At 39.5% G+C, this 22,007-nt stretch overlaps 1 protein-coding gene across 1 annotated transcript in view; it reads left to right on the top strand.

The window, feature by feature from the left end:
• SLCO3A1 (solute carrier organic anion transporter family member 3A1) overlaps positions 1-22,007 on the top strand; it is a 241,036-nt gene that overhangs the window by 162,909 nt on the left and 56,120 nt on the right. The window contains exons 3-4 of the mRNA XM_069956689.1: positions 1,203-1,301; positions 2,277-2,540. Coding sequence (XP_069812790.1) covers positions 1,203-1,301; positions 2,277-2,540 — 363 coding nt within the window. The remainder of the gene's footprint in view (positions 1-1,202; positions 1,302-2,276; positions 2,541-22,007) is intronic.

Genomic DNA, 22,007 nt, shown 5'->3' on the forward strand with positions numbered 1-22,007 from the left:
GATGTCTTCTTAAAGTGGTAACTCCTGGCTAATCTCCAATGGCATTTTGTTTGATATATGCTGGATAACCCTTTTAAACCTATAGCACAATAGGTCATACAATAAGATATTACCGAATAACAATGTAACTTTGTTTCTCTTTTGAAGCTTATAACCAAAGATTTGAATGTTACCTGTATGTAAACTGCAACATTTTTGCAAATGGTTAACATATCTCAATGAAGTCACAACTGAAATTTATTCTGAATATGAATCGCTTCAGCAAAAAATGAAGTCCTGGCCTGATCTCGGGTCTGATTACTTTAACTGAAAGCTCTTTTTGAGGAACATCACCACTGTTATCCATGTACAGTGTTTGGTAATACAGCTAATCACCTTTAACATGAATGGAAAAGAGCTACAGTACTAGATACAACCATGGAGACAAGGGATGTGCTGATTCTGGAAAAACTACACCCTTTTTGATTAATACTGAGGCAATAGTTTAATACCATATTGATTTGTAGAGGCATGCACTTCACTCCTGCCACTACTGCCTGGCACTGCTCAATAGCTACACTTAATTATGATATAGCACAGAAACAGTATAAAATATATAGGCATTTATTCCAATTGGCTAGAAGTTGTTTTAAAATCAGTATGGATCAGTAGTGCAACATATTTTGCTTGGAGCTTGGGGAGCAACTACTGTATATACTGGATGCATGCGAGAAATCTTGTAATGACATTTTATATTTTGAACAGTAGGTGGCACCATAACTCTCTTAAAAGTAACTTGCTTTAAACTATCTCAGTCAATGCATCACCTTACAGTTCTCCTTGCCTGTGCATTTGCATGTGTGTTAAATGCAGATTCATCCTATGTATACTCCTATGAATGCAGAATATAATCTTACAGTACATCAGCAGATTATATGTTTATCCAGTCAAATGTTAAGTGATTCCATAATACCAGTATATAATATAGATAACTATCAGATTTTAATGCCATAGATCTCTATGCGATGATGTGATCTTTTCTACAGGAATACATACTTGCATTTTGCAGTAGAGTCTATTTTAAAACCTTTTTCATGTTTTTTTTTTAGTGAAGAATTTTTGGTATTTTACATCGCACTCTACTTTAAAGCAAACCATCCCAGCATGTGCGCAGAGTGGGTTTGTTCTATATTATTAAAACAATTTTTTTTTGTGTATTGCAGGTATCCTTTTCACCATGCTCGTATTCGGACCAGCCTGTGGGTTTATTCTGGGATCCTTCTGTACCAAGATTTATGTTGACGCTTTACTTGCTGATACCAGTAAGTGCATTGATATGATGATTATTAACAGAATTTATAGTAGAAAATCCATCATGTAGATTCATACATAGTTACACTAAAGTGCTGCTGCATCATCTTTAATTCTGTCCTAAAAGATGTGCTAACACCCTATTTTCTGTAAGCACAGTGTCTTGTAGTTCTTATTTCACAGTGGTACAATACCTCTACCTGATTATTGCTGGAAGCTCTGTGGAAATCCAGAATGGTATTCTTTTTCTGTCAGGGGTCAACTCAGGAAACCCACATCTAAGTTCGGTACACATAAGAACAAGTGTACAGCCAGAATCCTTATCAGCTGTTGGGAACTTACTCATCTCTAATATTGTATGATTATACGTAAAAGATTGTCCTATGAAAAAGACCATGCAGTCTATTTACTCTATGACTATAGCAATATAATGGCTGGTGGGCTCTAAGGCCCTTCTACGTGACATGCTTTATTGACCCTGACTGGATATTTGTTGTGATACTTGTAGAAAACCTGATGTAGAACAGATAGAGCATTGTAAATGTGTCCTTGTCCAAGGTGCTGAAACCTACATCCAGGTTTCTTATAGACTACTACAGATGAGCGAACCTCGAGCATGCTCGAGTTGATCCGAACCCAATCTTTCGGCATTTGATTAGCGGTGGCTGCTAAACTTGGATAAAGCCCTAAGGCTATGTGGAAAACATGGATATAGTCATTGGCTGTATCCATGTTTTCTAAACAACCTTAGAGCTTTATCCAAGTTCAGCAGCCCCAGCTAATCAAATACCGAACGTTCGGGTTCGTATCGACTCGAACCCGAACCCGGTTCGCTTATCTCTAGAGATTACATGTTTTGTTACATTACAGAAGGAATGTCGATTACTAAAAATTTTTTTTAGTATGAATGACCATATACATTATAATTTAGTATGATACATGTATATTTAGAGTTAATGTTTTAATCAGTTTGTGTTGTGTTTTAGGTAAGCTAGAAATAACACCTGAAGATCCAAGATGGATTGGCGCATGGTGGGCTGGTTTTCTGCTCTGCGGTGCCTTACTCTTCTTCTCTTCTCTTCTGATGTTTGGATTCCCTCAGTCTCTTTCTATCTGCAAGGATAATTCTGAGGAGAGTGAACAAACTATGCTACCTGACCGAGAATACGAGACACCAAAACCAAGCAATGGTGTCCTGAGGCATTCTTCTGAGTCAGGAGAAGGAACATCGTGCTTTCAGCAGCTCAGAGGTAACCGCATCTAATCTTTAGATTTTAAGCTTTCATTTTATCCAGTGCAATATTTTCCCCACAAAATCTCAGTAATACAGTTCTCAGCAAGAGCACATTCTTTTGGATTTTTATTTGGTTATGCTTTCGTATTTATTATAGTACATGATACTGTTGAATTTATTATATGTTTTAGACATGTTTTACACCTTAAATAACTGAGACTATCTATCTTTGTTGCCACCTCTGTCAGTGACAGGAACTGTCCAGAGCAGGAGAGGTTTTCTATGGGAATTCTGGACAGTTCCTGACATAAGTGGCAGCAGAGAGAACATTATCCGACTGGAAAGAATACACCACCCTGTAGGACATACAGCAGCTGATAAGTACTGGAAGACTGTTAGAGATTTTTTAATAGAATTAAAGGGGCACTCAAATCAACTGGTGTTAGATAGTGCCAGAGATTGTAGTTTACTGCAATTAAAAAACTCCAGTTGTCCAGTACTTATCAGCTTCTGTATGTCCTGCAAGTTGTGTATTATTTCCAGTCTGACACAGTTCTCTCTGCTTCCACCTCTGTCAGTGATTGGAACTGTCCAAAGCAGTAGCAAATCCCCATAGAAAATCTCTCCTGCTCTCCAGACTGGAAAGAATACACCACTGCCTGCAGGACATACAGCAGTTAATAAATACCGAAAGACCATTTTTAAAATAGATGTACTGTAATTTACAAATCTGTATAACTTCTGACACCAGTTGATCTAAAAACATTTTTTCATCCAGAGTACCCCTTTAAGAGTAATAAGTTACACATTTATTATATGAAACTTTTTAAAAAGATAAAAGTGATACATTCCACCCTATCAGTCCTGTTTTGATACATGTTCATATTATATATGAACAGGATTTTCTTGTAGTCTGTGGCCACAGAGACACATAATTCTGCATTAGAGCTAAAATAGTCAACACTATTTGTAAAGTTTCTGAATCCAGAGTTAGAAAAACATGGCCGCTTTCTTCCAGAAATAGCATCACCCTTGTCTCCAGTTTTGGTGTGGTTTTGAAACCTAGTTCCATTAAAGTGGATAAACCTGATAGCAAAACCCATCCCAAACTGGAGACGAGAGCCATGCTCTTTCTAAAAAAGAGCGACCATGTTTTGCTAATCCTGGATAACCCCTTTAATTTCTATGCCTTGAAGCAAAGAAAGGAAAATGGTGGGAAATTTAGACATACTCTGTAAGCTATTCACAGATGTGAACGACAACCAGGATCCTACCTTTTTTTTTTATGTATGCAAATATCCAGTTTTCCATCGCCTGGGTCATCATAGAGGATACTCACATTCACTGTGCTGATTGTTGTTAATATTCATCATCTGTGGCCAACTGTGGCCAGCACGAAATAGAGGTGACATAGGGTCGAGGACAGCAATATCTTGTTCCTAAACAGGATAGTGTAGTGGAAATCAGGACATCTTTTAGAAAGATTAAAGTCATGCCCCAGAGAAATCGCAACGGATCATGGAAGAGCAGATAAAAACCAGTCTATGTTATCTAAGAAAGTTCATTTCAGTATACAGCTTATTCAACCTTCTCCTTTCCCTTTCCTAGAAAAGTGAATACCTGTATAATGTAGTGAACTTGTCATATGAGTTAATGTAATATTATTCTGTCAAGCAACATAAAATACCTGAATGCATATAAACCATGACACTATAATGGAGAAGTGCAAACTATGAAAAAGAATCTGTTTGCTGATTATCACACTTCACCTTAAGAAATATTCTTTTGAACAGAAAACTAACAGCAGGTTCCACACATATGAACCTACTAGTACAGTATGGCGCTCAAGGACTATTGATGCTGTTAGTAATATTGACTGTCTTTTCACATTGCACCATTTTGAAGCTATAGATAATAATAGCAATATATCAGCTTGGCTGGCTCACTGTGGGTATTCCCCGCTGCTACCGCAACTGGCCAGTGTTACTGCACAAGCGCATGATCTAAGGGCAAGATCAATGGTGGACAATGTTACTGCTATGGTAAGGTTTTATTTATCTTATTACTTTTTATAATGCTACCATATTCTGCAGACATATCATCATCCACCTCAGTCCCTATCTCCATTGGGGCTCACAATCTGATTTCAGTCAAGCCCAGAGGGGTAAGAAGAAACTGGTTGATAGTCAACCTCCTTGATTGTGTACCAGATTCCCCACCTGTCTCTAAAACCATGATGTCCCTGAGGCACTGCAGTATTATAAGTTTTATATTGAAGAAATATGATTCTATAATAAATACTGACAACAGTGTGCTAGATTTAGCCAATACCCATGAAAGTGTAAATTTGCTCCTCTTCATATTGTACCCATGAGTTCCTTTCAATATTTTTTGTTCTGAAATTTGTTTTTGGACACATTAGACTCACATTAGACCCCCCATGTCCCCGCAGTGCGTTATTTTCACTCCTGGACCCTCAACTGACTCTTTCAGCTCTCCCTCCTGCAACATCACGGCCCGGCTGATGTATTACCTGCTCAGCCAGTCAGTGACTGGGATAAGACACTGCTACAGTTACTGACTGGCTGAGTGGGAAATGTATCAGCCTAGTCGGGACTAAGCAGGAGGCCAGGAGAAAAAGAGCTCCGGTGGTGGTTAGACAGCTGACAATGTGGTGCTGTGGGGGACAGAAAAGGGTAATATACTGGGGGAGATTTATCAAACATGGAGTAAAGTAAAACTGGCTCAGTTGCCCCTAGCAACCAATCACATTCCATCTTTCATTTTCTAAAGAGTCTATGAGGAATAAAAAGTCCAATCTGATTGGTTGCTAGTTTCACTTTACACCATGTTTGATAAATCTCCCCTATTGTGTTCCCCTTACCCCGTCTGCACTGTAGGGTTGGATTTTGCCTGACTTCTCCTTTAACAATACATACCCGAATTCAGAAAAAAACATCAGGATCCTGCACTTACCAATTCTGTTAAATTAAATTATTAACCACCATCGGCACTTGAAATGGTTTTCTATCCATTTACAAGTGCATGTGTCTTTGTTGAGAGCTTTTAATTTTTACTTATTGAGAGGACCTTTGCTTTTAGTTTGTCCTGATTTTTTTTCATCCCATAAATTCTCCCCTTAAATCAGATGCTGCTATAATAATTATTCCCTACATGTGGTGAGATGTAACAACAAACAGAATCCCCAAATTATCAATCAGATAATTCACTAATTACTGTTTTACTAAAACTAGAAAGAGAAACGGTCAAATGAAAATGCAGATTATGAATGTTGTGTGTTGTCTATGTCAAATCTGTCATCATTTGGATGTCTAGGGTTACAAATGATAGCAAAGGTGAAGCTTTAGCCCTGATATTCTTGTCATGGTTCATTCTTAAAGTGACAAGACAAATGTTTATTTAAGGTAAGTCTGTGAAACCATATTATTTAGACCATATTATTATTTAGTGATGCAAGTGCGGAGCTGTGACAACCTCTCATTTTTATGTAAAACAAGAAAGGGTCTGAGGTAATTAATATAATATTAATGTTTATGTATCTCATATTGTAACACTCGAAGTCATCTCCTGCCAACGTCCTATCAATTACCATTTCTTCTGGCTCCTCATCCATGATCTGCCCAGTACTGTTAACGACACTGCAGTTCCTGCTCTGGCCTGTAGAGTGCACTCACGCTCTTGTTTTGATATTTTGAGGGAAAGTGCAGGCACCCAAATCCTGTTTCAGTTCAGCACCATCTATTTAGGACAGCTCCATCCCCTCATTGGTGTCTGAGCCATATTGCCTGTTTCCTGCTGCCAGGCACCAGAATGTTTTGGCTTTCATGGCCAGCATCTACCTTCACTGGGACCACTCTTGTAGTAGCAGAAGTCCGGTTTCCACATCCTGAAGCAAGATAAAGGGTGAAAACTTAAAGCAGAAATGCGGAACCTTCAGCCGCTAAGACTAGAATTCCCATCACACCTAGACAACTAAAGCCAAAGAGTTAATCTTAGCAGGTTAAAATGTGGAAAACTATGGCTTACTTATGCTGCCCATGGTTTATATAAATCAAATGTTATTGTATATGGCAAACACAATGCTTCAGTCCAATCTCATTTTAATAGTTGACGAAGGCTTCACAGAAAAAAGAAAACCTGGAAGCCCAGAGAAAATCAAATCTTTTTGTTTTCGCTTTTGGTAAATTACGAATAACATAAGCTAATGAGAAATTTCCTATTAGAGCCTATGATGCCGGAGCACAGCTGTGTAGTTCTGGCTCACTTTCTAGGCTAGGTACTCAAAGCTTGGCCCACTCTTTTTTCACTCATCATTGGTGCCATATCAGCTTTTAGGCTACTATTTAGTTAACAAAAATAATGCCAAGTCACAATAGCAATCTTTAGTCTGTTCTACAAGAAATTCTCTGGGTCACGGATGGAATAGGGGAAAAGAGGAATAGAATAATTGTATTTATGTTAGATTTATGTGTAGATAAAAGCTATTCCCTCTTCAAAACTATGGGGGAGGTTTCTCAAGCATGGTGTAAAGTGAAACTGGCTCAGTTGCCCCTAGCAACCAATCAGATTCCACCTTTCATTTCTCACAGACTCTTTGGAAAATGAAAGGTGGAATCTGATTGGTTGCTAGGGGCAACTGAGCCAGTTTCACACCATGCTTGAGAAACCCCCCTAAGTCTAAGCATCAGTGTGCATCAGCGATCCATAGCCTTTTGTGGTCCTTCACAGTATATGTGTACACTGTGTGCCCTACCTACATTGTGTGCCCTACCTACATAGAAAAATTAAAAGAGTCTGGTGATTTTTAAAGTTTGTCAGCCAGCGAGTAGAGATGATCAAACATCGGGAAATGGCTGTATCCCTGTTTTCCAGGTGGTAATATGGCTGTCTCAACCTTCCCCACAGAATGGGAAGGCATCGGGAATCAAATGTGGAAGGTTCGAGTTCGATTGAACCTAACATTTCCCGATGTTAGATCATCTCTACCAGCAAGGGAGGGGGGACATAATAAACAATCACTACTCACCTTTCCTTGTACATGTATCTCTGCAGATCTAGCTTGATGCTCTGGAACTCCCGCCAGGCTTTGGGGTCTCCTTCGGCTAATACATAATGACCCAGCTGGTGGGGGGGAGCTATCTGGTGGGGGTCCCGGAGCTTGTGACACAGCACTTTGAGGGCTAGGGGAGAGGTGGATAGTTATTGTTTATCATGTTCACCCTGACCCTTCTTACTGAAAGATTTTCAAAATCCCCAGACTTCTCCTTTAAGAATTACTTAAAAAGAATCTGTTCCTTTCCACTGCTATAATGTCGGTGGTTACTGGGATAGGAAGCTGTCGGAGGGATGTTTTGTCTGGCTACAAAATTGTTTCTCTTTCTTCCAACATCAATTTAATAGATTATTATTAGTGGTGACAACTAATAGTTTTTTCTAACATTTAGGTTTTAAAATGTTAGGAAAGAGAGCAACAAAAGAAACCAACCCACTACTTTACCATTAGTAATAAATGTGCTTATAATGAGTTTTTTTCAGAAAACAAGCAGCATTTCTTTTCCTAAGCAATTACTGTTACTGCCCTCCGCAAACAACATTTTCAATATTGTTTTGAATTTGGCAGCATTTCACCACCGCCTGCTCGAAGACAAACATTTTGGCTGAAGATTCTAGCGTCCTTGATGTTTTATTTATGTTCTCATTTCTTATTGTGTTGAAGGCAGCTAGAATACACTGCAAGATTGAGGGATTATTGTCTGTGTAGTCCACTTCTCACTGTGTCTACGTGCTCTTTATGTGCAGGCAAGAAGTGCATGTTTAACTCCCGCTGGGGCTAAAACTTTCTAGTTTGAATGCACAAAGGACTCTGCAATTCCCTGCAGCCCCTAAAGAATAAAAAATAACAACAAGGTATAGCAATAATACATACAAACAGATATCTGAATCAAAGTGTGTGCACTTAACACCTGCAACTGAAATCATTGTATCCAAAGAGTGTTATTTTAAAAGCAAATCCAAAGTGCAAAGTACACACATGTAAATATAGTAGAAATTTATTTATAAATGTATACATTACAGTAAGTATGGATACTTGCTTGCCAGTTTAGCCACAAATATTTAAAAGGCATATACCCTTGTTACCAATTTATCATATATACCTGTATGGTATATCCAAAGGGCATATCATAAATGCTGATAGGTGAGAGTCCCATATCTGAGATCAGTTGCTACAGTCTCTGTTCTGTTCAATAGGGATGTGACCCTGCTTGTCCCTAGGCCTCTTCATTGCAGATTATTGTGCAGATATACATAAAATTGGAATAACTCTAATAGTCGCATAAATTATGCATGCAGCCATGGAATATATAGAGACAAGTCTTATGAGTAGAATGAGTCCTATAAATAGACATCAGTGTAGCAATCTGTAGGATAATTTCATTCCATTAAAAAACTAAACAAAAAAAATCACAATGCTAAATGCCTTTTGGCACAGCATTGAGATTTCTGATACTTAAAATCAAGCAACACTGAAAGCAAATGTTTATGAAACATCTTTGAGCAACGTCAAACTACAAAAATTTTTAAAGCTAAACCCCAAAATATATGGTTACTGGCTCAGTACTTCTTTACTTGGGTTTGGTTCATGGCTCGGCATTGAACTGTTGAGGCTTAAAGAGGATGTACCACCAGGTACATCCTCTTTAACCTGAAGCCACGGATTAAACGGCGCTGTCACGGGGAAGCCAGTGCCGCGGTCCGTTTTTCGGACCGAGGCCCGGTTCCCATGCACGGCGCCGTTCTATGCACCGGAACCGGCCGGTGCTCAAGCACTGGAGGTAGGCTGGCCCGCCTCCAGTGGGAGGGAATTCCCTCCCCTGTATGATGCGGCTCTATTCATTCTAAGGGAGGGAAGCGGAAGCGGCCCGGCCTACCTCCAGTGCTTGAGCACCGACTGGTTCCGGTGCATAGAACGGCGCTGTGCACGGGAATCGGGCCTCGGTCTGAAAAACGAACCTCGGCACTGGCTTCCCCGTGTCGGCGCCGTTCGATCCATGGCTTCAGGGTAAAGAGGATGTACCTGGTGGTACATCCTCTTTAAAACTTGTAAAACAATGGAAAAATACCCCAAGTTTTATCACGCTGTTTGTCCTGTATCAGGCAGTATCCCCAGGCCTCAAGGAAAGTTGAGGGCACATCCAAAGTTGAGGTATTGAGGGCAGATCCAAAGGTGCCTACAATCGAAATGGGAAAAAGATATTCTTCCTGCAGCCGATAGGGCAGTGTCGGCCACAGGAACATGTAATACAGCGGCTGTAGTTTGCTGCTCAGTATAGTGGTCGTAGTAAACTACAGCCGCTGTATTCCGTTGTGTGGCCATAGCCTTATTTTGGTTGGAGCATACCACTGATCAGAGGCATGAAGGAAAGTAAATGTGTTAATTTACTTTGTTGTCTGGATCCACCAGCATTTTATGCCCTTTACTGTTTTTTTCCCTGCCTATTAGCCTCTGTCTTTTTGGCACTATAGGGAACTGCAGTTTGTCTTTATTCAAGTAAACGGGGCTAGTTGTGATTCATGCACAGCCAGGTAATGAGGAAGTTTTGCTGTGCTAGGAAAATCATGTAAGAGGAATGAAGCACATGAAAGGGGAATAAAGTTCACATCAGGAGCTGAGCTGCAGTAACCCAGTGCAGCCACTATATACTTTCATCTCCATACACTGTGTAGTGAGGGTAGCGCCACTGTGCTGAACAACTGATTAGTGGGTGTGCTGGGTATCAACGCCTCACTGATCAGCCATAATTGTGGTATAAGGAGAGAAGAAAAACTTTGAAGAACTTTTCTCGCAATGCTCCTTGAAGAATGGATACTCAATGGCTATACTATAAGGTTCTTCATTAATACAACAAAAATATAAAAATTGATAAAACAGATAGCATGATGTGTTTCAGAGACATGTACTCCTTCCATAGGAGGTGAAACATGAGCAGTACCCAGCTATTGATGGCCATCACTCAGGACAGGCCATTGATCAATTATTCCTGGAAATCCCCTTTAAACTCTATTTTCTTTAAATTATGGTCTTTATGGATCACTGTTATGTATAATACCATTTTAAATAAGAACAAATATATAAAAATTCACAGAAAACTATTATTTTTCAGAAATCCTTTGCAAATTTGGTGGTTAACAAATTAGGTTTCAATGCTGACGGGTTTGCGGTATAAGAAGCAAGAATATCCCTCCTGTGGCCCTCTAAAATGTCTTTCCTTGTCCTCCAGCTAATTTCTCGTTTAATATTCACGGGAACTTGTGCATCATACACTAATGCTGGTGCATTCTGAAGGGCAGTCAGCGGGAGATCACCTAATGACATTGGGTACCAGCAGGTTATCACTGGGACTAATGAGGGTCTGGCCAGCCATGTCTTTTAATGTCTTTTTTCTCATGTCTGTCTGACCGCAATAGAAAGATGTCTATGTCCTCATTATAATAACCCCCGAAGGAACACAAAAGGAATATTACTTTCTGAAGATATGATGTGGTTTGGTGACACTACATTCCTAAAAAATCTGTAGTCTAAGCTGTGATTAAAATTGGTAGCTTATATATTTCTTGGAAGCTCCCTGTTAATTCTGAGCATGTAATTCACTCTTGCAATTAATCTGCTTTGTGCTTGATCCAATATATATATATATATATATATATATATATATATATATATATATATATATTGATTAGCTGCATAATAGAAGGCAAGCAGGAAAAGATGAAAACTTTTTTTTACCAGGGAGTTAACTGACCATCGCAGATGTAAAGAAGATGAATTTGTCATTTAACAATATCCTTGATATGCAATGATACATTTGTTTTGTGAGTTGAAATGAACTTGTTAGGTTTACATGCTGTCCTATTGAAAGCAACAGATTATATACTAACATTGTACTATACTAAGAAACCCAGCTCTGTTACATCTGTAGGCTATGTTCACACTACGTATCTTTCCGGCCGTAGTGCGAACCGCGAATATACGCACGTAGTTTTGAGGTTGATGCGTTCGCTTAAAAGTATACTATATATGCCCGCACAGTGCACACTACGTATGAGCTTACGGCCGGATCGTATATGGCGCCGTGAAAAATGAACAAGACCATTGTTTGAGGACAAAAATGTTGAAACTCACGGCCGTGGATTCCCATGCGGTCCCGTACGGAGTACTTATTTCAGCTAAATTGAACTTGATTTTTCGATCCAAAAGGTTCTGTGTGGTTTACGGGGCTGGGCGAAGATTTCCAAGTAAATGACCTGTTTCAGATCGCTTTGAAACAAGCTAGGGAAGCATAACTGTACTACGGGCGTATGTTCGCGGTTCGTACGCATCCGGCCGCATGTCTATTTTTCCCACGCCCGTAGTTTCAGCCACATATGTACGGCGGTGTATGAAATGCGGCCGGACTCATACGCAGTGTGAACATAGCCGTAATCTGAATGCACTGTGAGAGTTCTATTTGAGGAATGTGAATGTGTGCATGACTATGACAAAAGTGATATTCTATTCCAGATAGCAATACCTCATTTAATTGTTCCTTTCTATATGAAAATCCTGGAATAGTTTCCTTCAGTTAGGCTATGTGATGTCATAATGATCCATTGGAAATTACATGTGTTTCTGTGCTCTCAATGGGGTCACCATCTCAGACAGCAGAACTTTATGAATGATAATAATTTGAAATTGAGAGAATACAACTATTCATCTGAGAGTCAAAAGGATGTCTTATTAGACACTTATTAGTCACATGAACACCCATATATAGTAATAAAATGTCTGGATGCAGCAGAACTTAGATGAAACAGATGACACTACATCAATAGTGATGGGAATGAGTGTGTGTGCATTATATGGCCAAAAATTAAAGCTAATGCTTCTTTAAGGACAATAATGCTTATATTTGTTGGTGAACAAAGTCACCTGAGGACTTATTTCCTACAAGAAATACTATTTAATTTCATCCTTTATAAAAAAAATAAAATATATATATATATATATATATATATATATATATATATATATATATATGATTGCAATGAAAATTATTTATTTATGTATTTATTTTGGATCAGCACCATGAAGTGTTTAGACCCAGCAGCTCTTCGTCTCTGTACTAATGACTCTGTCAGGTTCTGCATCCTGTCCCATAGAGTGCATATACCAAACCGTTTTCACCTTTTTAAGGCTGCATGTTCCCAACCTATAACTGTTTGGTTGTGATGCCTGAAGTCTGCCATCCTTGATCTTGGATTTGTATGCTCAAGCCCATGTATTTCCACACTGCTTATTCTGATATCATGTTTTAGAAATACGCTCTGCAAGCTGTTGGTTAATGCAAGGATGTGATTTTGGCACCGCAGAGAGAGCATATATGTTTTGACTGGGGGGAAACACCTGTGGCTGGGACCCTTGGTCAAAGTCTGTCATGTTGGTTGTTTGTCTTACACTTTGTTGGCTGGCAAAGTGACAACAGTGCTGCACAGTATATAAGTATATATTGGTGGTAGCAGTTCCTCTGGGGCACAATCTGTATAATATTTAACCCTTTGGTGTTTTGGGGTGTGAGGATGTAGTGCGGAAAGAAGGCAAAGCAAACCTTTTTCTTTAGGCAGTTAAATTCTGAATTACATGGGGGCATAGGGGGAGATTTGTCAAACTGGTGTAAAGTAGAATGGTCTTAGTTGTCCCTAGCAACCAATCAGATTCCACCTTTTGTTTTTTAAAGAATCAGTGAGGAATGAAAGGTGGAATCTGATTGGTTGCTAGGGGAAACTAAGACCATTCTACTTTACACCAGTTTGATAAATCTCCCCCATAGTTTTTAGCAAACTGATGTGTAATAGAATTCCTGAAAATCTAATCTAGTTTGTGTTGTGTGACTTGTCTATTTATCTCTGTTTTCTAGCTGTCCTCTAGCTTTACCAGAGAGGCACAACTCATGACTGGAACTGCAATTGCCTGCAGTGTGTAGGGTTCTGAGGTTCCACAGGTTGGCAGCCTACCAACAAATCATGCAGGGTCCTCAGTGGAACATTGCATCTATCTATCTATCTATCTATCTATCTATCTATCTATCTATCTATCTATCTACAGCGGGCATGTTTAAAGTCCCCCAGGTATCCAGCTTGCTATTATCTGCCTGTGTTATAAAGCATATAGCATGTAGCATGTAAAATGGTCGGCCCTCGCACATGTTCACTTCATCAAATTTGGCACTCTTCGAAAAAAGTTTGGACATGCCTGATCTACAGTATCTATGCAAAAGGAAAATCCACAGCACTCCCGGATTTGTGAAAAAACTTCAAACTGGTGTTTATTTCATAAGTGTTTCATCATATACAGCAATCGTGAGATGCAATGTTTCGGCAGCCATCTGCCACCATTTTAACGCTTGAAACGGTGGCAATGGTGGCAGACGGCCGCAGAAACGTTGGCCTCGCGATTACTGTATATTATGAAACACTTATGCAATAAACACCAGTTTTAAGTTTTTTCACAAAAAACATCCGGGAGTGCTGTGGGTTTTCCTTTTGTATATGTGAATACGGTCCTAGAATCAGACACAGATTTGCTGGCACCCCTTACTATCTATCTATCTATCTATCTATCTATCTATCTATCTATCTATCTATCTATCAAAATACAGCAACACAGAACACCGAAAGCAGTGATTTATTTTTATATACGTTTCAGTCCCCTCAATGGATTATTTTCAAGCAATTAACAAGTCGGTGGTATTGTATATTTATGTAGATGTGTGTTGCTATATAAAGGCGTGTTTAGCACATGAAATTACAATCAGGTGAGTATAACAACAGTGCAATCAGCAATTATAAATCTACCGTGTTACATGTGAATAGGAGCTGAGCAGATTGCATACTCTATATTCCACAGAGTACAATAGGTGACTCAATAATAACATCATATAAGAAGGGGGAGAGACTAACCACTCATGTGTGTCTGCATAATGTCTCAATATGTGAATGAAGTGTCTTTCTTAAAAGGACAAGTCTGTAGCATGTAGATGCGGTTTTTAGGACAATGCTGTCTTGGGAAAGTATAGAAAATAACTTTCCTCCAGAAGGAATAAAACTGTCTTTGGTGCCAACTATAAAATCCTCATAATTGCTCCCCTATTATCCTCATCTCCTTTGAGTTGCTAGGCCAAGCCTTGTGTCCTTAGATAGACTCCTCTCTATTTACAGTACATCTCACAGCCAAATATATGAGGGACTAGAACTTGCCCTTGCTTATTTATAGCATATAAAGATTATCTATCCTGAGATCTAGCAACCCCCCCCCCCCCCTTAAAAAAGCCAAAAGCGTCTGTTTTTGTTCAACTTACAGTATGTACCTCCCATAGACTATATGCGTATAACTATGTTGTATGTTTATCTTATTCTGGTGGCTGCAAAGAGGCCAAAACTGGGCTAGGGAACTCATTTGTTTTATTCATATATGGCCCATTCTGTAGATAGACAGACAGCTTTTTCGGAGTGTTCCTCCTCACCAACAGCCTACAGTGTCTTCTTTGGCTGGTCTTCCTGAGATTAATGATCTGCTAGCCATATTTTCCACTAGGCATTGCTCCCTCCTAGCCAGAATCCTGTTCCACACTGATGAGAGGCTACACCTCGATTCAATATTGACTTAAGCGACCACTTAATATGGTGGTTTTGGTGGTCTCCGTACAGAAGCCATACCTTTGGTAGGTTTAATTTGCAACAGCTGTGATTTATACAAAACACACGTATGTGAATGAATGGAATTCCGGCCAGAGCGTATACACATTATATACGCTCCAGCTGGGATTCCAACCGGCCGCATGAAAAACTGACACTGCAGTAGTGGCCGGGATGATCTTCGGTAACACCGGCCATTCTGTGACCCGGCCGGGTCACAGAACAGCCGGTGTTTCACGCTGTGTGAACATGGCCTATATCAGGAAAATGATAAAATGTGATCAAAATGTTCCAGCTATACAAATATGGTACCAATAAAAACTAAAGATCATTAAAGTTATAAAATTCCGAGTTATTTTTCTCAATAAATAATATTTTTGGGGTTCCATCATGCATTTTATGGTGAAATAAAAGGAACTATTACAAAGTACACTTGTTACTGAAAAACCAAGCTCTTAGATGGTCCAGTAGAGAAATATAAAAGCAATATAGTTCTTCTCTTAGAATGCGAGAATGAAAATACAAAAATATAAATTGACCTAGTCCTTTAGGCCATTTTGGTCCATGTAATTAAAGGGTTAATATAGCAATTAAAACACAACATCACTTTTGAAAAAAAAAATCATTTTAAAAACTGGCTTTACTAAAACCGTTAAAAGGGATTGTCCAGGGAGCAGAAGACGGCTAAAAATGTCTGTTCCCCAGTGCTCACTTCCCTCCACTCTTCATCTCGGAAGTAGTCAGAAGTTTGTATCAGTGGGAGTCTGGCTGCAGAGACCCCTCACAATCACTCAAATAAGGGACAGAAGTGTGCTACTGGACATGGATAAATCGGTGAGAACGTAGTACCCGCACTATCGGTGTATAAGGGTAATTAATGCAGGTGAGGCATCAGTGGATGGACATACACTGAAAGTGTATCAGACTAATACCGGGGTGCAACGGCAGAAAACACAGTAGTATGACGGCACAAGCGAGGAGATAAAGGAGAACCGAAGCACTCACCGGATAGCAGTAGTCTTCAAAAGTTTATTACATAAACATCACAGGGAGGGGAGATGGTGGATAAGGTGCGGGAGCGTCTCTGCAAACAAACGTTTGCAGAGACGCTTTTGCAGAGACGCTCCCGCACCTTATCCACCATCTCCCCTCCCTGTGATGTTTATGTAATAAACTTTTGAAGACTACTGCTATCCGGTGAGTGCTTCGGTTCTCCTTTATCTCCTCGCTTGTGCCGTGCTACTGGACATACTGCGCTTCATTGCAGACACCAGCCCATCTGGCATTTGTTAAAATTTACAAATAGTTTTATCAAGGTTGTTCAAGGGTGTCATGTATTTGCTACCCCCATTACACTTTGAAAGATGTAAATGTCTGGATATTCACTGATTGTAATATACACTCACCGGCCACTTTATTAGGTACACCATGCTAGTAACGGGTTGGACCCCCTTTTGCCTTCAGAACTGCCTCAACTCTTCGTGGCATAGATACAACAAGGTGCTGGAAGCGTTCCTCAGAGATTTTGGTCCATATTGACATGATGGCATTACACAGTTGCCGCAGATTTGTCGGCTGCACATCCATGATGCGAATCTCCCGTTCCACCACATCCCAAAGATGCTCTATTGGATTGAGATCTGGTGACTGTGGAGGCCATTTGAGTACAGTGAACTCATTGTCATGTTCAAGCAGAAATCGAGACTCATCAGACCAGGCAACGTTATTCCAATCTTCTACTGTCCAATTTCGATGAGCTTGTGCAAATTGTAGCCTCAGTTTCCTGTTCTTAGCTGAAAGGAGTGGCACCCGCTGTGATCTTCTGCTGCTGTAGCCCATCTGCCTCAAAGTTGGACGTACTGTGCGTTCAGAGATGCTCTTCTGCCAACCTTGGTTGTAACGGTTGGCTATTTGAGTCACTATTGCCTTTCTATCAGCTCGAACCAGTCTGCCCATTCTCCTCTGACCTCTGGCATCAACAAGGCATTTCCGCCCACAGAACTGCCGCTCACTGGATGTTTTTTCTTTTTCGGACCATTCTCTGTAAACCCTAGAGATGGTTATGCGTGAAAATCCCAGTAGATCAGCAGTTTCTGAAATACTCAGACCAGCCCTTCTGGCACCAACAACCATGCCACGTTCAAAGGCACTCAAATCACCTTTCTTCCCCATACTGATGCTCGGTTTGAACTGCAGGAGATTGTCTTGACCATGTCTACATGCCTAAATGCACTGAGTTGCCGCCATGTGATTGGCTGATTAGAAATTAAGGGGTAACGTGCAGTTGGACAGGTGTACCTAATAAAGTGGCCGGTGAGTGTATGTATGTATATATATATATATATATATATATATATATATATATATATCGTGTTTCCTATTGTTCATCATCAAATTTTTTACCATTATATTAAGTGCGATGACTCCATTAAGGAAATCTGTTTATTCTCACATTTTAACATGCTGTGCAGATGCTACAAAGACCTTACCCTCACCTCACTGGGATAAATGTTAAACAGATAGATTATCACATTTAATTCTGTTGCAAAATTAGTCACCGCATATTAAGACAAAGGAGTTCCATTGTACATCAAGATGACTTCCAGATCAAGCTGTGGGATCATTAAAATAATGAAGATGCTTACTGATGTAGAAAATTTGATATTGGATCCATTAACTAAATTCCCGTTTAAAGTAACCACTTACTAATTTATGTGTGCAATTAGACTGTAAGGTTTACAAGGGTTAATATATGCAGCAGAAGCCCATATCTGCCCCTTCACGTACAATGATTCTCTACAGAGATTCATTTATTTCAACATAGGTTAAAGGATCAAGTATTATAGTCTATAAAATAACTTCTTGTGAGTAACATTCATCCAAAAACATAATTCATTGCATTCCTCTCTCTATGCAAATCACATCTGAGGTACTTAATCTGAGAAATTCCCAATCTAAAGGGGACCCTTGTGTCCAAAGCAGTAATGGGAACATTTAAATTAGAATGTAAGGGGTTTTAGCATTAAAGGCTATGAATATCTTTGAAAAGCTTAGTTTTATTTGTACATTTGGTGCAAAAACATTTTCTCAATAGGTCTTTATTAAAATTTTTACTTATTTTAGCGTGCACTGCCAACACAGCTTGCTTTGTGAGCTCTGTTTTCTCATTATATTTGTACATAAACTATATCATTCTCCCATGTAGACTGGGTTTTGTGATCCTCTCTATTTTTTGCAGCCTGTGTGATTTGGCTTATTAGTTTCTCTACTGGTGTGTTTACACAGGAAGATTTATATGACAGATTTTTGAAGCCAAAGCCAGGAACAGACCATAAACAGGGAATGGGTCATAAGGGAAAGACTGAGATTTCTCCTCTTTTCAACTCCATTCCTGGTTTTGGCTTCCATAAATCTGCCTGTGTAAACGCACCATACCCCTTACCATTTACAATCTGAGATGGTACATAATTCAGTCCTTCTCCCTGTTGCTCACTCTAACACTGAGAGCAAAGGGTTTGTATAAACTTTTCTTTTTCGGCTAAATGATAAGACATTTCTAATGAAGAATATTTAGAAAGTTATGTCTTTTAGTATTCAGAATAAAAATTAACAACAAAAATAAAATCGACAATAAAGAGGGTCTGTGGCAGGTGGGAAACTTCAGAGAGGGTTAACGCCTTGACCCCGCTCTGCACGCGTGGCTCCCGGACGCTATTAGCAGCCAGGGACCGAGGGTATTAGCCGGCGCAGTCAATCACTGTACCTGGCTAATTAGCCATTTAGATGCAGCTGTCAAAGCTGACAGCTGCATTTAAATGAGTACTAAAAGCCATCCCTGGTATCTAATGGGGAAAATCCCCCCCGGTGATACGATTGCGGAGGGGCGATCTCTACATCATACCTGGCAAGTTTTTTCATTAATAAAAAATCTTATTTCCTAATAAAGTTTAAATCACCCCCTTTTCCCATGTTATAAATGAAAATATACAAATAAACATATTTGATAGCACTATTAAAACTATTAAATTATAACATTCCTGATCTTGCATGGTAAATGACGTAAGGAAAATTTTCACATCAAATCCAGAAAATTTTTTTTTAAAAAATGATCAAAAAGTCACATATACTGTACGCAAGCAAGGTACCGAGAAAGTGCAGATCATGGAGCAAAAATGGACACCTCACAGAGCCCCATGGACCAAAAGCATTCTTAGGATGGTAATAGAGCAGTTTTAAACACATTTATCTTTAAAAAAAAAAAAAGTTATATAAGCCTATCGTTTTAATTGTACTGACTTGAGGAACATAGACAATTTGTCAGTTTTACCATAGTACAAACAGCGTAACACCCCCCAGGAGAAAAGGAGTTGAAAGAATATTCCATTCAAACATGCTGCTCATGGTTAGACTAACAGTTCATTCCATGCTTGTTATTATCTATTAAGTCTACTTCCCCTAGTATAAGGCTATGTTGACACTACGTATAAGCAGGGCTGTTGTTGCCATCGACAACAACGGCCCTACTTTATGCGCCTATGAACACTGCCTATTGATCTATGGGATCCCGGCCGGAGCGTATACACATCGTATACGCTCCGGCCAAGATCCCATGCTGCACCGCAAATAACTGACATGTCAGTTTTCTGCGGCCGCAATTCAATGAATTACGGCTGTAGGAAACCCTGTCAGTTCACACAATGAAGTGAGCTGCTCCGTCCGCTTGCTTCATTGTGTGCTGTGGGAGGCTCTGATGCGGGCGTGCGCTGATGCGCCAGCATCAGAACCCTGCGGCTGGAAAAGTCATCCGGCCAGTACTTAAGTATTGGCCGGGATGATCTGGGCAGAGACAGACCCTGCCAGGGTCACGAAAAGGCCAGTTCACAGCGTGTGAACATAGCTTAAAACTGATATAAAAAAGTTCCTGGCCAGCTTTATCTGCAACTTTTTAGCTTCTTTGTAATGCTGGGAGGGTTAATCTAAAGTCAAGTTGCTGATGAACTCACTGGAATTAATCCTCCCAGCATTACAGAGTGGCAGATAGGGACTTGTTTACATCAGCCGTCTCGGAAGGGAAGGGGAAGGAGGGAGTGATGAAAAGAAAAGCTCACACAGATTTTTTGTGTCTTTTGCAGAAAGCAGCAGCTTAGAACTGGGGGAGGAGACTGAATAGATAACTACAAGTATGGAATTGTTTGTCTCACCATGGGCAGCAACATATGAAAAGTTATTTTATTGAAAAGCATTTTATGTGATGCGGACATGTCAAAACTTTGATTGATCAAGTTCTTAATGTGAAGAACCCTACAATCTCTAGTTTGCCCTTTGTAGGAAAGGTCAGACACAAGAAAGTATTACTTTACTGAAAGAGTGGTAGATGCTTTGAACAAACTTCAAGCAGAGGTAGTAGTTAAACCTACAAAAAATGGATGTAAACCTACCTGGGATAAACCTATATCTATCCTAACATAATAAGAAAGAAAATACTAAAAGGGCCGACTAGATGGACCCAGTGGTCTTTTTCTGCAGATAATCTTCTGTGTTATTCTGTTATTGCCTGCTCAGTTATAACTCTGTGGAGTCCGACTCCTGTAATGATACAGACTGAGCACAAAGAGGGAGTAAAGTATGCTGCAACACCTTTATTCAACTCTTTAACGTCCACCGTTTCCTATAATATTTTAGGTTGCATAATTTCTGCATTTTGTAATAGTTCTTTCTAGGATTTGGAGCTGTGTTTTTCTAATACATACCTCCAAATTCCCTGTATGAACATAAGGCTAAATGAAAACATTGTGGTCGCCTGCAACTACCACTAGGGGATACTTATAATCCTACCGCATACTCTTCATACATAAAACTTACTAGTAAAACAGTACTTAGTAAGCTCCCCACAGTGATGGCAGTGTACAGCCCAACTTCCCGAAATTTGTCCGTGCGGGGGAATTAGATCTCTGATGGCCATAACAATATATTAAGAAATGAATCAGGATGTTGGTCCTTTTAAGATCTAATATAAAATAGGTGTTGAAAGGCTTTGTGATCTGAACGTAGCAGTATCTAGTGGTGAGCACAGCAACTCTTTAATAGGCTCCATTGTGGTTTTACAGATGGTAGACCTTTCGGGTCAGGCTATAACTGTTTTCACAGAATTAAACACAATGGTGTCAGCCAGGTTAAAATAAAAGTCCAGACTTTACATAAATGCCCCTCATTATTTCTGTGAATAATTTAAGGCACATTTTCCTTAGCTATGATTGCTTCAGAGTCTAGGTTTTTATCTGTCCAAAGTGTACAGTTTTTTCTTTTATATATGCATTTTTTTTTTAATTTTTTTTGCTGCAGATAACTATTGCATGCATTGTTTCACAGGCCATTGTAATTAACCATGTGAATTTACATTAAGGAACATCCAACTTGTGACTGAGATTGTTGATTAAGAGTATAAAAGAAAGGGTACCCTCCTGAGCGCTTGTGTGCAAAGAAGAGGATTATTATATGATAAATGTGTTACATTTCCTCTGGAGCTTTGTTGCCTTGTTTGATTTAATTTGATTTATTATGAACCTCAATTAAAACTGCTTTAAAAGGAACTGTTTCTATCATAGATTCTCTTCTATGAACGGATAAACCTGTCTCTCAAGGCATCCTCGAACCAGAGTGTTACTATGGCTGATGGTCTACATGGCTAATGTGCCTGGCTACATAAAAGTTTTTTAATAGTCACTATGAGGCT

The sequence above is a fragment of the Dendropsophus ebraccatus genome, chromosome 1, assembly GCF_027789765.1.
Source record: "Dendropsophus ebraccatus isolate aDenEbr1 chromosome 1, aDenEbr1.pat, whole genome shotgun sequence".
Lineage (NCBI taxonomy): Eukaryota > Metazoa > Chordata > Amphibia > Anura > Hylidae > Dendropsophus > Dendropsophus ebraccatus.